This window comes from Rhinatrema bivittatum, chromosome 3, assembly GCF_901001135.1.
Source record: "Rhinatrema bivittatum chromosome 3, aRhiBiv1.1, whole genome shotgun sequence".
Classification (NCBI taxonomy): domain Eukaryota; kingdom Metazoa; phylum Chordata; class Amphibia; order Gymnophiona; family Rhinatrematidae; genus Rhinatrema; species Rhinatrema bivittatum.
This window is the reverse complement of record NC_042617.1, coordinates 314,597,167-314,612,877: the sequence shown is the minus strand read 5'-3', so window position 1 is coordinate 314,612,877 and position 15,711 is coordinate 314,597,167. Positions and strand designations below refer to the sequence as shown.

The 15,711-nt window shown below is 42.9% G+C and overlaps 1 protein-coding gene across 1 annotated transcript in view; it reads left to right on the top strand.

Moving 5' to 3' along the window:
* Positions 1–15,711, top strand: part of GTF3C2 (general transcription factor IIIC subunit 2) — a 265,747-nt gene that overhangs the window by 240,487 nt on the left and 9,549 nt on the right. Inside the window, exon 18 of the mRNA XM_029595224.1 lies at positions 7,733–7,840. Within this exon, the coding sequence (XP_029451084.1) occupies positions 7,733–7,840 (108 nt within the window). The remainder of the gene's footprint in view (positions 1–7,732; positions 7,841–15,711) is intronic.

The following is a 15,711-nucleotide window of genomic DNA, read 5'->3' as shown; positions in this document are numbered from 1 at the left end:
GTAGCAGCTCTCCCTCTCGCGCGCCGTCCCCCGCCTCCTCCCAACTCCGCCCAATCAGCATGGTGGTGTAGGCGTGTGTATTCTGCCGGCGGAACTTGAGCTCCCTGCCGGTCTGCTGTTCCCGCGGTGCATCTTGCTGCGAGGGTCGCCGCGGCGCAGGTCAGACATCACCTGTTTGACCTGCATGGGCTACGGAGGCCCCTCCAGTTCAAACAGATCCCTGCCGGTCTGCTGTTCCCGCGGTGCAGCTTGCTGCGAGGGTCGCCGCGGCGCAGGTCAGACATCACCTGTTTGACCTGCATGGGCTACGGAGGCCCCTCCAGTTCAAACAGATCCCTGCCGGTCTGCTGTTCCCGCGGTGCAGCTTGCTGCGAGGGTTGCCGCGGCGCAGGTCAGACATCACCTGTTTGACCTGCATGGGCTATGGAGGCCCTTCCAGTTCAGATGGCTGGCATTTGACCTGCGCCGCGGCGACCCTCGCAGCAAGCTGCACCGCGGGAACAGCAGACTGGCAGGGATCTGTTTGAACTGGAGGGGCCTCCGTAGCCCACGCGGTTCAAACAGGTGATGACTGACCTGCGCCGCGGCGACCCTCGCAGTGAGATGCACCCGGAACCGGCGGGGAGCTCGGGCTCTGCCGTCGGAGGCTCTCACTTGCAGTCCAAAGTAAGAACTTCACTCGTTGTGGTTTGGATGTATTGGAGGGTCATGGGGGTGGTATACTGCCTGGGATGGAGGACACATGACACAGACCAGCAAATAGAATTACTGCCTGTGCTGATTAAGTGACTACCTGTTGAAATATTAGGAGCAATTGCTCTCCTAATCAATGTAATATAGCCCTGACTATTTATTATTGAACTCTGGAGCAGTCATGAAAGTTTAAAATAACTGGTGTGAGAGAGATGTGTATGAGGGAGAGTCTGAGTGTGTGATTGTCTGTGGGTATGTGTATATGTGAAGAGAGCTAGTGAATGTGAAAGAGCCTATGTATGTATGTGAGGGACAGAAAACCAGTGAGTGTGAGTACCTGTGTGGATGTTCTCTGCCTTACTATAAAAAAACAAAACAAAAAAAAAATCCCACGGACGGCCACCAGGGGGGAGAGCCCATCATGGGGACAGAATTTTTTTTTTCTTAATTTTCCTCCTCTAAATCCTAGGTGCGTCCTATGGTCAGGTGCGTCTTATAGTGCGAAAAATACGGTACTTAGTTTTTGGGTACTTGCTAGGTGCTTGTAGCCTGGATTGGCCACTGTTGGAAACAGGATGCTGGGCTTGATGGACCCTTGGTCTGACTCAGTATGGCAATTTCTTATGTTCTTATAGCTAGCAAGCTACTGTAAACAAACAGCAGCACCTCTGTTGAGGGGGCCCTTGTCCTCCAACTCCCTCAATCATGGAGATGGCGATAAGTTGAAAGGCATATTCGTGTCAATTAAATGAATTTGAACCATCCTTACTGAGGTAGGGTCTCACAGGGGAGAATGACTGGCAATAGTGGTCCTTATCAAAAAACATGAGTGCTACTACTCAACTAGCTCTCAGATCCTGTTATCTCGGCAGTTTGGTATAATATCTCAATTTGCAAAAAACTGATGATATTCCCTTCTCCTCTCTCTGGGATAATCCTGATTTCACTGATCATTTTACTAGGTCTTGTTTTTCATTTTGGTGTGCTAGGGAGGGTAGGTAGGGCAGAAACCTTCTCTGCTGTCTTCCTTTGTTCAAAAAGATTTAATTTCTTTCAGATATGTCATATGATATTCCAGTAATACATCTGAAAGAAGTTTAAATCTTTTTGAATGAAGGACAACTGAGAAGTTTTCTGCCCTACCTTTATGCCATTTTGTGATTATTATTGTAGGTCGGGCTTTCACCCTGCTTCGTTTGTCTTCATAGGGTAGGCCAACTCTTTAGCAATAACTCATTTCTCTGTGAAAAGGGTTTTTGAGAGAGGTTGCAAATCAAAACTATTTTTTTTTAATACTTACCGCTTAAGGGGTGGGTTCTTGAGGAACTGGTCAAAACTATGTGTAGTAGATGCATTACATTTTGAGCATTTGCCTTACCTGGAGTACTGCGTTCAGTACTGGTGCCTGTATCTCAAAAAGGATAAAGACAGGATATAGGTGGACCAAAAAAAGAGCAACCAAACTGGTGAGGGGTCAGCATTGGAAGACTTATGGGGAGAGGCTGAAGAATCTAAATTTGTATACCCTGGAAGAGAGGATGTGCAGGGGAGATATGATACAGATCTTCAGATATCTGAAAAGTTTTAATGATGCACAATCATCAAACCTTTTCCATTGGAAAGAAATCAATATTTATTTATTTATAATCTTTTGTATACCGACGAACGTTGGGAACATCTCATCGGTTCACAGTAAACAAAATGCAGCTAACGAGCTTTACAGAGAACAGTGAACAATCATTAATAGGTAAACTAGCTTTACAGAGAACAAGCAATAATAGGGACTTTGTTTTACAGAGAACTATAAACATTCAATAAAAGGGGGACAAAAGAGGCAGGGAAGGGAGGGTCTGGGAGTTAGGGGGGATCTAACAGTGAGTAGAGAGAATGGGATTAAGAAATACAGGGAATCTAGTGCATTAAAATAAGTTGGTGTTCAAAATATGAGGCAGGAGAACGTAGAATTAAGATGGGAAATAAGCACTTATGAGTAGGCTTGGGTGAAGAGGGCAGTTTTCAGGTTCTGCTTAAATTTCTTGTGAATTTCAATAGAACTAGAGGTCATGACATAAAACTCCAGGGAGGATGACTCGGAACCAGTGTCAGGAAGAGGGTAGTGGATGCCTGGAATGTCCTTCCGGAGGAGGTGGTGAAGACGAAAACAGTAAAGGAATTCAAAGGGGCATGGGATAAACATTGTGGATCCCTAAAGACTAGAGGATGGAATTAAAGAAAAGAGTGCACGGGGGTAACTGGCGGTAACTTGCTGGTGTGGCAGTTGCTACCCTTAACAATTAACAGTATCAAGACCTAATGCGACTCCATCATTGCTCTCTTCTTCAACGGCAGTGGGAAAAGAGGAATTCGATTCAGACAGCAACCGAAGAGGTTGGGGGAACAAATAAACATGGGGGTAACTTGTTGATACAGCTTTTACTACCCTTATTCATTAAGCCTGATACTTTTGATGTGGCTCTATCATTGCTCTCTGCCTTCATGGCAGGGATTAGGGGAAATTGGATTCGGGCAGCATTCGAGGGCCCTGACTTTTACGGTCTGGGAAATTTGATAAGCATGAGGGTAACCTGCACAGTGCAGCAGATACTGGCATAAGCTTGCTGGGCAGGCTGGGTGGATTATTTGGTCCTTTTCTGCCATCATTTCTATATAAATACTCCTGGCAACTAAAGATTGATTTTCATCATTTATAAGCTGTTAATGAATGTAAGTTACATGCACTGTGTGATATAATAAAATGTCTGGGATCAGGATCCTTGGTTACAGGATAAGTAAATAAGAATGAGCAAACATATTTCTTAGTTTTTTCCTGGATTCACAAAATAGCAAGAGTGTTAACTCCCCTTGGAACCTGCAGAGATATTGGTGGGGCACAATTTACAGGTCCAAGCTGTTGGTACTGCTAAATAGCTCTCATTGGTGGTTCATGTGTTAATGGAGGCGAGACACCATGTTGCTTTACAGTAGAAGTCCGGTTCTACTTAATTTATTTACTTAAAATGTCTTGTAGCCCATTACCTCTAATAAAATTATCCAGAGTGGGTAACAATGTAATATAAGCACAGAATAAAACATACAATATTTACACTGAAATCTGGGGTTACAAATTCACATTAAAATCTTTTTTAAACAGTAAAGTCTTAATGCACTTTCTGAAGTCCTTGAGTTCATTCTGCTCTCACACATTGCCTGGAAGTCTTCTAAAGAAGCGGTGCAGCAATACAAAATGCTCTTGTTCTAGTTCGCTGAAGTTTATACTCACAAAGGGAGGAGACTGTCAAAAGGCATGTGACAGTGGAACACAAAGATTGTTCTGAATTATACCAGAACCCAACATCCACACCACAATGTTCCTCAGTACAATCTAATGTCATTGAATCAGCTACATGTGTAGGACCTTCATGGGTACAACTTTTCAGATAACAGCCAAGTTGTCTGACCTTCTGGTCCGCTTTTATTTAATTTTTATTGATATTTTTCTTTGCTTTTTCCTTTCTTTATACACAGTCCCGTGAAGATCCCTCAATCGGATCACCACAATAAACACACAAATTTCTTAAAAACTGTAACGAGAGCTAATTTTACTTATTTCTTAAGCCAGAGTCCACTTTTTCTCACAACCCCGACATGGCCATGTTTCAGTGAAAAATCTGCTTCAGGGGGTTTCACATTTCCTTTCAAAAAATGCTCTCAATAATTCATTTCCATTGCGATCCTCTTTTTAACTCCCAACAAAATTGCTTCCGTTTAGATGTACTTCATCAAGCCTTTTAAACATGGCGTCCGGCTCCACAGCTTATATACGTCAGCATACGTCATGATGACACCCCTCACGTTAGGGAATACCAATTTATTACCTTGTTTAACCCATCCGGGTGGGTAGATCTTAATTTAAAAATCTAAAACTGTTCTCATTTATTGAGGGCAAACTGAATATCACCCCCACGGGCTGATATTGTCAGCATTTCAAGTATCGTCCAGCGAAAGTCTCTGAATTGGTGTCCTTTAGCGGTACAATGATCAAACGGGGCCGTCACCTTCATAGTTTTTATACAGCTCTTGTGTTCCAAGAGCCATGTCCGTATTTTCCTTTTAGTCCACCCAATGTAGACCAAATTACAGGAGCATTGTAGAAGATACACAATGTGCAAAGAATTACAGTTTGTAGATTTATTTAGAAACACTCTTTGTCTCGAAACCGGATGTTGCCACACAGCTCCTGTAAGTGCAAAATTACACATCTCACATGTACCGCAGGGAAAATTCCCCAGTGTCTGTTGACTCATCTCTAATTCCAATTCGGGCTTTAAACATGCCCTTACGACCTTATCCTGTAAGTTGTGATCTCTAGAGAAGGCAAACTGGGGAAAGTTCTCTAGACTTTGATGGGGGGATAGAATACCCCAATGTTTCTGCAGTATTTCAATAATATCTTGTACCCGATTGTTGTAGTGAAGAACACGTCAGACCTTCCTTTTCATGACTAGCTTTATAGCCCAACAGCAACTCTCCAATGGCAAACAATGCCCGTTTGAAGGCTTTCTTGACCACAGAAAAAGGGTAACCCCGCTCGAGCAACCTAACTCTCATAACTTCCGACTGATCTTTAAATTCTGAAAGAGTGGAGCACAATCTTCTTAGACATAGAAATTGGCTGATGGGCAAGCTATCTCTCAATTTTTTGGGGTGACAACTGGAATATTTTAAAAATTGGTTCTTATCTGTCTCTTTCCGATACAGCATAGTAATCAATCTGTCAACTCCCTCATCATTGTAATATCCAGGAACGCTATAGTAAAGACATGATATTTTAGACAAAATCTCAAATGTCTATTTTGACCATTCTACCACGTCACAAAAATTTGCATTTCCTCAAACAGCACCAATTCCAATTATACCAGCACAATTTATCATGGAGGGGACCATCCTGATACCCACACGTATGTTTAGGGAATGAGTATTAAAAATTTTAAAACTTTGCTTGACATTATACACACAACCACTAGAGATCTATCTTCTACACCTTCCATATCATTATAGTTTCAAACACTGTGGCATATTTATGCTATGAAGCATCTAACATCACTAAGAGATTCTTATTCTGCTTCAAAATTTGGAGACCTTTTTTTGGTCTTGGTAGGCAAGAAGGGGTTAGGCTGCACTCAGTGGGTATTTTAGCCTTTTTTGGTTATTCAATATCTTTTACCTATAACTTTTTATTTACTTTGTCACAATAGATTTTTGTCTTTTTTTGGAGATCTGTAGAAATGGCCATGTATTCTTTAAGTTGTTTGCTTCTTGTTTATTATTTGATCTTGGGGGATTTTTTTGGTGAACGCTTCTTATGCTGTTTTGGTTTGATTTTAGGTTATTTTGCATTATGTTTTTTGAGGCAATGTGTTTTCTGCTGTTTTGAAAAGTTCAACGTAGTTGCAATAAAATTGTTTAAAATAAAATAGGCTGAACAGTAAACTACTACTTAAATACCCCAAAAAACAGACTTAGCAGGGCCTCTTTGGGAACAAATAAGTTTTCACCAATTTGTGAAATTAAAAACAAACAAACTTAGTTCTGATGTAATTTCATATAAGAACAAGCACCATTGAGACTCAGGAGCTCTGCATGCCACTCGGGAGTCCTTCTCTTGTTTACATCTCTAGATTTTTTCCTGTATCCAGGAGGCTCTAGACCTACTGTCGTCAGGTTTACTGATCCAAAACCCTGCTTATGTTTTCCATGATGCGGAGTATATTTCTTGCTGGCACTCACATCACTCCCCTGACTTAGGCACCTCTGCTACACATCAGGGTTTTGTGTCTCTCTTTTCTAAAGTTTTCTTTTTCTAGAACCCAGTTCTTTTCCCAACTAGACCCCTTTATGGGTTGACTGCCTCACAGGCAAAAGGAAGAGAGGTGGTACTTTCAACTCTGTGCAGTTTCCTGCTTGTCCTCAGAAAAAGCAGAGTTGCTTACCTGTAACAGGTGTTCTCCAAGGCCAGCAGGATGGTAGTCCTTATAAAAACACCACTCACCTCCCCTGTGAGTAGGTTTTTCCTTGTATTAACTATATTATGGACTGAGACACTCTGCCTAGGGGGCAGGGTGATGACTACAGCTGCATATGCTCAGTAGGGTATGTTTGAAAGGCTAGATTATTTGAGATCAAAGTTCTGTGCTGGGCTCCATTCCATGATGTCACCCATGTGTGAGGACTGATGTCCTCTGAGAACACCTGTACAGGTAAACAACTCTGCTCTACATGAGTGCTTGTACAACTCACTGTAAAATGAAGTTGTTATAAGCTCTTAATTCCCAAACAAAATGAAGAACCCTGGATGACCTGAGTGCAAACAGAACACTTCTTACAGGCTTGAAAGCCGTTTACATCATAACATGTTGTTTTTTGACTATCGTTCACATATGAATGTACATGTCGATCGTGATGATTATTTGTACATTTAAAGACAAAAATAGGGGGAACCTGGAACTCTGAGTGAATTGATAGCACAGATCAAAGTTGTAAAATATGTCAAAATTAATATGCCTGAGCTGGGAAAACGGAAGCATGCATATGGGTCACTTGTTGGTTTTGATTCTTGATCAGTATGTGGTAAAAAATAATAAGACAATCTTGCTCAGCATGCAGCACCTTCTAATAAGCCCGTTTGATACAATTAACGTGGTATCGTCTGTCAAGAAATCGAATAATCATCTCTTCTGTGATGTAAAAAAAAAAAAGTCCCTTAAGTAAAATGGAGTGTATTACTATATATTGTTTTTCAAAAAATTGAAAAACTAAACTGTCCCTCTTCAAAACAGATGGCATTATCCAAGAAAAAGAAAATTCTATGTGCATCCACATCAAAAGAACTGTGTAAATTTGGATCCACATATCTGCTGACTTTTAGGTGGACAAATATTTTTGCAAGCCACTGTAAATTGGTGGAAAATGGCGGCAGTGTATTTTTCTTTGCATGTATTATAGCATTTTCCAATTGCCTTTTCTTAATTTTATTTTACAGAGTAACTTTAAACATTTTCTCAGTCGGGAGCCTATGAGGAGGATGCATAAGTTTGAGGCCAAGGGAGATCTGTGCATGGATCGTATGCTGCTTGAATCCATCCATAAGGTTGGTAGAAAAAAATTATTTAGGTAACCAAAATAACTTTTAGAGAGAATGCGCAAGAAGCTCCTGTGATGTCAGTATTCAGGAAGCTGGTGAGCAGAGAATGTATCCTGATAAAACTCCTGAATACGTTTAGCTGAATATTCAGCAGCATTTATCTGGTAACAGAAATAAACACAGCTAAAGTTATCAGGATAACTATGCTAGTCACTGGGCTACTGAATATTATTTAAAAAATAGAAAGGATAAGGACTTTATTGCCACCCTTGATTAAAAAAAAAAAAAAAAAATTAGTGGGACTGAGTAAGGTTTGTTCCTCCTCCCTTCTACCTCCCACCCAAGTTTAAAATAAATGTAGTAGATAAGTAGTGCCCTGCTGCCTCTCCCTTCTGCCTTCCTCACCCAAGAAGAAAAAAGTAGTGGGCCAAGCTAATTAATTCCCCCCCAAACATCTCTTTACTGAAAAACCTTGGGGCACCAAATTCCTTTCCCTACCACTAAACCTCCAAAGGTGCCACACAAGCCCACAGGAGGAGGCCAGGCCAGTCCTGCCTCCTGCTTGCCGCAATCTAAATGCAAGTGCGTATATCAGCTGTGTGCCGCATGTGATATTTATTCATTCACTTCACTCACCCACAGATAGCACCCTTCATTGACAGATAAATGTGTATAAAATTTTGACTGTAGCACATTGGGTGGGAAGGGGAGACATTGCAGTGCTACACGCCCACTACATTCTTTTAACTTGGGTGGGAAGCATGGAGAATTGGGCCCTGCTCGATCCTCTACATTTTTTTTTTTATTATTCTCCACCTAACTTTAGTCCTGCGATATTTAAAACCATTTTTTAAATTTTATTTCGATTTTTATATTCCGATTTTTGTCACTTCAAAGTGCAATACATTCAGGTACTGTGCGTATTTAGCCGGATAAACTTAAACCATACCTCTGGAACACACCCCGCATTGCCTCTCTCATCTCAATAAAATGTAACTGGGTAATGACGTACCCTGTTAAAATGTTGACCCTTGGTGAGGCAGAAAATTGAAACCTCAGGGTGGATCAAGCTAACTTTGGGAGTTTGCTGTCCAAATCTTTTTGTTAGAAAGAAAACATTTTTCCCTTCTTTTTACATTCCTTTTTCCTTTCTCTCAAAAAACAGAAAAATCGGGCTTTTTCCCGTCGATAGCAGGGCTGAATTAGCCATGCTGTCATGGGATCTGTCAATCAGGTCCAGGAGGCGGAGCTTTACAAAGCAGAGATTTAGCTTTTAGCTCTCTGCGGCTGCGCATGTGTTCCCGTGCAGGAAAATAACAGATTCTCCTCAGTTTTTTCTGCGAGCGGGATCGCACGCGGGGCTGACTTCTCCTCAGCATTTCTTATTTTATTGAAATGTCAAAAAAGCCGGGGTTTAAACCATGTGCCTGTGGCAAGGTAATGTCGGTCACAGATGGCCATGACTGATGTTACCGATACCTGGGACCAGAGCATAATTTACAAAATTGTGATTTTTGTGCTCGAATGTCCCCAAGAGCCCAAAAACAACGGGCCTAAGAACATAAGAAAATGCCATACTGGGTCAGACCAAGGGTCCATCAAGCCCAGCATCCTGTTTCCAACAGTGGCCAATCCAGGCCATAAGAACCTGGCAAGTAGCCAAAAACTAAGTCTATTCCAAGTTACCATTGCTAATGGCAGTGGCTATTCTCTAAGTGAACTTAATAGCAGGTAATGGACTTCTCCTCCAAGAACTTATCTAATCCTTTTTTAATCACAGCTATACTAACTGCACTAACCACATCCTCTGGCAACAAATTCCAGAGTTTAATTGTGCATTGAGTAAAAAAGAACTTTCTCCGATTAGTTTTAAGTGTGCCCCATGCTAACTTCATGGAGTGCCCCCTAATCTTTCTATTATCCGAAAGAGTAAATAACAGATTCACATCTACCCGTTCTAGACCTCTCATGATTTTAAACATCTCTATCATATCCCCCCTCAGCCGTCTCTTCTCCAAGCTGAAAAGTCCTAACCTATTTAGTCTTTCCTCACAGGGGAGCTGTTCCATTCCCCTTATCATTTTGGTAGCCCTTCTCTGTACCTTCTCCATCGCAATTATATCTTTTTTGAGATGCGGCGACCAGAATGGTACATAGTATTCAAGGTGCGGTCTCACCATGGAGCGATACAGAGGCATTATGATATTTTCCGTTTTATTCACCATTCCCTTTCTAATAATTCCCAACATTCTGTTTGTTTTTTTGACTGCCGCAGCAAACTGAACCGACGATTTCAATGTGTTATCCACTATGACGCCTAGATCTCTTTCTTGGGTTGTAGCACCTAATATGGAACCCAACATTGTGTAATTATGGCATGGGTTATTTTTCCCTATATGCATCACCTTGCACTTATCCACATTAAATTTCATCTGCCATTTGGATGCCCAATTTTCCAGTCTCACAAGGTCTTCCTGCAATTTATCACAATCTGCTTGTGATTTAACTACTCTGAATAATTTTGTGTCATCTGCAAATTTGATTATCTCACTCGTCGTATTTCTTTCCAGATCATTTATAAATATATTGAAAAGTAAGGGTCCCAATACAGATCCCTGAGGCACTCCACTGTCCACTCCCTTCCACTGAGAAAATTGTCCATTTAATCCTACTCTCTGTTTCCTGTCTTTTAGCCAGTTTGCAATCCACGAAAGGACATCGCCACCTGTCCCATGACTTTTTACTTTTCCTAGAAGCCTCTCATGAGGAACTTTGTCAAATGCCTTCTGAAAATCCAAGAATACTACATCTACCGGTTCACCTTTATCCACATGTTTATTAACTCCTTCAAAAAAGTGAAGCAGATTTGTGAGGCAAGACTTGCCTTGGGTAAAGCCATGCTGACTTTGTTCCATTAAACCATGCCTACAAAATGTTTGAACTTTTCACGTTTTCCGAGCCATCGGAGGCTCGTTCTTCACTGGGTCCCTCGTTGACGGCGGCTTCGTCACAGAAAAGAGCGTCATCGTGGGATCCTCAACTCTCCAGGCTTGGAAGTTAGGACTTACCGAGCCGACATAGGCTTCGGATCCGAGAGGACTGAAAGAACCTCAGCGTGCGGTACAGGAAACATCGGCGCCTAAATCTGCGGCGTTGACGGGTTATGCGCCTGAAGGACCTTATGCGCCCAAATCACCATTGGCGCATAATACTTCTGCGCCCGAATCATCATCGGCGCACAAGACACCGGCACGCACAACGCAGGAAGCGTATGCGCGTAATGCGCCGGAGCTGTCTGAAGCGAGCTCAGCGCCGGAGCTGTCTGAGCGCACAGCGTTGACGACTTCTGCGCACAAGTTGGTATATGCACACAACTTACAAGAAACATCGACGCACATGGCGCCGAAGGCATTAGCGCACTCGACAACACACAGATCAATGCACAGTGGACTACAAAAGTCAAAACAAAGACATCAGTCTCCAAATGTACCTCATTCCACCTCTTCAGACTCTAGTTCTACAGAGGTGACGTCAAAACGAATCAGACGATCACTGTCGGGAGATGGAACCCATACAGGATCATAGTCACACCATCACCATAGGCGATCACGTCACTCACATCAAAAAGCTGCAAAGACAAGAGATACATGGGCAGTGAGCCCTTCCACTTCTAGGTCATCTCACCCACAAAGTGTAGATTCCTTATCTCGCAGATAATTAATACAAATCACTTCCTCTGCTGCATCTTCATCCTCAGATATTTCTGTTAAGACCACAGAGGACAAGATGAGGAACAAGTATGACGTAGCAGCTGCTTCTGCTAAAATTCCTACAGTATCACCTAAAACAGGTGAACTACCAAAACAATTTGGTCGTGCAACAATGCCTCCTCAAACAAGAGGCATTTCTTCAATTATCCCAATCATTGGCAGGGTTTTATGAAACTCTTCAATCATCTTTTAAGATGTCTAACGAGCTATCTGTGAGTTCTCCGGAACACAATATACATACCTCTAGAGAACAGTTGGTGGAGCCTCCGGCATCCCCAATGACGAAACGACCAATTTCACCAATTCAACAGCAAGATTCCCCTATAGATTCTCTATCTCCACAAACGTCACCATTGTCATCTACTGGATTCCCATCGGATCCACAGGAACAACCACAGGAACCATATTCTCCTCCAGAGGACCTGACATACCCAAAATGTTTAGAAAAATTGGGCATGATATTACATCTGGAGGTCCAAAAGGAGACAGACCCTAGGTCAGAAACCCTTGGTCTCATAAAGATTTTCGATGCTCCGGGAGAACAAACATTTCTCCCACCACACGAATTATTACATTCTGTCTTGCAGAAGTCGTGGGAAACGCCTTATTCTCTATCAGCGGTTTCCAAGAAAACTGATATAAAATTTCGTATGAGAAAAACATCGCCTTACTCTATACCACAATTACCACATGCTTCAATTGTGATAGAATCGGCAATGCAAAGATTCAAAAAAGCAAAATCGCATGCCTCGTATCCACCGGGTAAAGACAACCGGTGTTTAGATGACTTTGGCAGGAAGATGTAGAATGCCCGCATTATGCACCATCAATTCTATATGGTACAATACCTATATGAGTGCATACAAGCCACAAAAGGTATGCTCTCCTTGATGGCTGATCAGGTACCACCGCCTCGTCATGATATGGAGGAGTGTTCTCGACACCTTCTACGATCAATATATGAGGCATTTGAAACATCTTCTAGGGCGTCTGTGACAGCCATAGCAGCCCGTAGGATGGCATGGTTACGCTCTAGTACGATACGAGAAGATTTACACGAGAAACTGACGAACCTCCCGTGTACAGGAGACAACCTGTTCGGAGAACGGTTTCAAGAAACAGTTGGAAAATTAAAGGAGGAAGCTCTAGCAAGTCCATTCCTTAATGTCACAATCTCACTACTCGACCACACATCGTTATGTGGGATCTACACGTAGACAGTCTTATAATCTTAGGCCTTACAGGTCTTATCAATCTTCGTACACAGACATATCCATCTTACCAGCGTCCTCCACCGCAACAAAACACAACTCAACGTAAGGGTAAACCACATAACCAGAGACAGCAAACACGACAACTGGCTGCTGCAGTAAAATCAACGCCGTCTTTTTAATAAACCAGCCACCACCACTACATCAAGCACCACCTGTCAGAGTTCATTCTTGCCTGGCAGCCTGGGAGAAAATAACAACTGATCAATGGGTTTTAGAGAGAGTACGACATGGCTGTCAACTCCAATTTACCACAAAACCTATACTATCTCACTTTTCCACTCTAAAGAGTCAAAGCTTCCAACCACAACTGAGGGAGGAGATTGCTTTGCTTCGCAAACAGCAGGCCATTCGACGAATTTTTCCGAAAACCCAAAAAACAGGGTTCTATTCCCCATACTTCCTCATCCCCAAAAAGTCAGGTGGACTTCGCCCCATATTAGATCTACGGGAGGAATTGAACAAATTCCTGACCAAAGAGAAATTCAAGATGGTATCGTTGAAATCGATCTTACCTCTGATTCAACCCAACGACTGGATGTGTTCCATCGATCTGAAGGATGCGTACACACACATTCCAATCCATCCATCCTCTTGGCGATACCTATGTTTTCGCTACGGCCATCAACACCAGTACAAGGTTCTTCTCTTTGGACTATCGGCTGCACCCAGGGTTTTCACCAAATGCATGGTTGTGGTGGTGGCTCATCTCAGACAACAGGGTATGACCATTTTTCCATATCTGGACGATTGGCTAATAATAGCCTCGACCCCGGAGATCTTACTCGATCACCTCCGGGTGATACAGTGCTTACAGGAATTGGGACTAGTGATCAATTTTCAGAAATCACATCTCCAGCCATCACAACGACTACAGTTCATAGGAGCAGGCCTGGACACTGTTCGCAATTGGGCATATCTCCCAACAGAAAGAATAATACAAATACATCAACTTCTCTACTCGTTGAACAACACTCAAAGGCCGTCGGCGAGACAAATTTTTGTAATCCTCTGCCACATGGCGGCGGCTATTTTCATGGTTCCCAACACCAGGCTACGCATGAGAAGCCTGCAATGGGGACTAAAACGTCAATGGAAACAACACTCACAACCATTGACACAGAAGTTATCGTTGACCTCCGAGATGAAACAGGACATAACATGGTGGCTCCTAGAATCCACCCTGTCCAAAGGCGCATTATTCAGTCCTCCTCCTCACAATGCAGTCTTAACCACAGATGCGTCTTGCAAGGGATGGGGAGCACATCTCGAGATTTACGAAACCCAAGGGTTATGGACAATCTACGAGCAGTCCCTGCAGATAAATCTATTAGAGCTCAGAGCAATTCGAAATGCGCTACAAGTGTTTCAAGATCACTTAAAGGGCCGCAGAGTCATGATCTACACAGACAATCAAGTGGCAATGTTTTATATCAACAAGCAAGGAGGGTCTGTTTATGGCCCCTTTGCAAGGAGACCCTGACAATCTTCAAACATGCTCCCCAACATTGCATACATCTGCAAGCAACTTACCTACCAGGAGTAGCAAATACAAGAGCGGACAGGCTAAGCCACATCTTTCATCCTCACGAATGGACACTCAATTCGGAGGTAGCCCAAGACATTTTCATGCAATGGGGGACACCTGTGATGGATCTCTTTGCAACAGAGATCAACGCTCAGGTTCCCAAATTCTGCTCGATAAGACCAAGTCAGTTCAGGATCGCCCAAGATGCCTTCCTTATTCCGTGGAAGACAGGCCTCCTGTATGCCTTTCCTCCCATACCATTCATAACAAGGACACTTCAGAAGTGCATAGCAGACAAGGCTCAACTGATACTCATAGCTCCAGCCTGGCCAAGGCAACCGTGGTACAGTTTCCTTCTCACTGTCCATCATGGACCCCATTTGATTACTGAATCGCCCAGATCTTCTCTTCCAAGAACAAGGAACGCTTCTATACCCGCTACACTCATCTCTCCATTTAACAGCATGGAGATTGAGAGGCTCCTTTTAACAGAACAGGGAGTTTCCACTTCGGCACAATCCATTTTGTTAGAATCCAAGAAACTCTCAATGAGGAAAAACTATAGCTATAAATGGAAACTCTACTCTACCTGGTGCACTTCTAACGGTGTACCACCTTTAGACTGTTCACCTGAGTTACTCATGGATTATCTACATACACTGTACACTGTACACAGAACTTGATGCACTGTGCTATCCAGCTGGAGATGGTGCGTTTAGCCACCAGCTGGATAGCACAGTGCATCAAGTTCTGCCACGACAAACAGAACCTACAGCTACATTCTGTTCCCAAAGCTCATCAAGTTAGAGTAGTGGCAGCCTCCTTGGCACACCTTAAACATGTACGACCCATTGACATTTGTAAGGCAGCTACATGGTCATCGCTCCATACCTTCACATCGCACTACTGCCTTGATCAACAAGTAGCCACTGATGCGAAGATAGGGCATGCAATCCTGCAATCTCTATCCTCTTGTACACGGTGAATGCCACACTGTTCATGATCACATACAAACAGATATATACCATAAACAACGTAATCGGGAGCTTGGGGCTCCCATGACAGCATGGCTAATTCAACCCTGCTATCGACGGGAAAAAGCAAGTTTGCTTACCGTAAATGGTGTTTCCGTAGATAGCAGGATGAATTAGCCATGCTGAACCACCCTCCTCCCTGGCAGTCACTGTCTTTACAACCTACAGCTTAATCACAGACTGAGGAGAATCTGTTACTTTCCTGCGCGGGAACACACACGCAACTGCATAGAGCTAAAATCTAAATCTCAGCTTTGTAAAGCTCTGCCTCCCG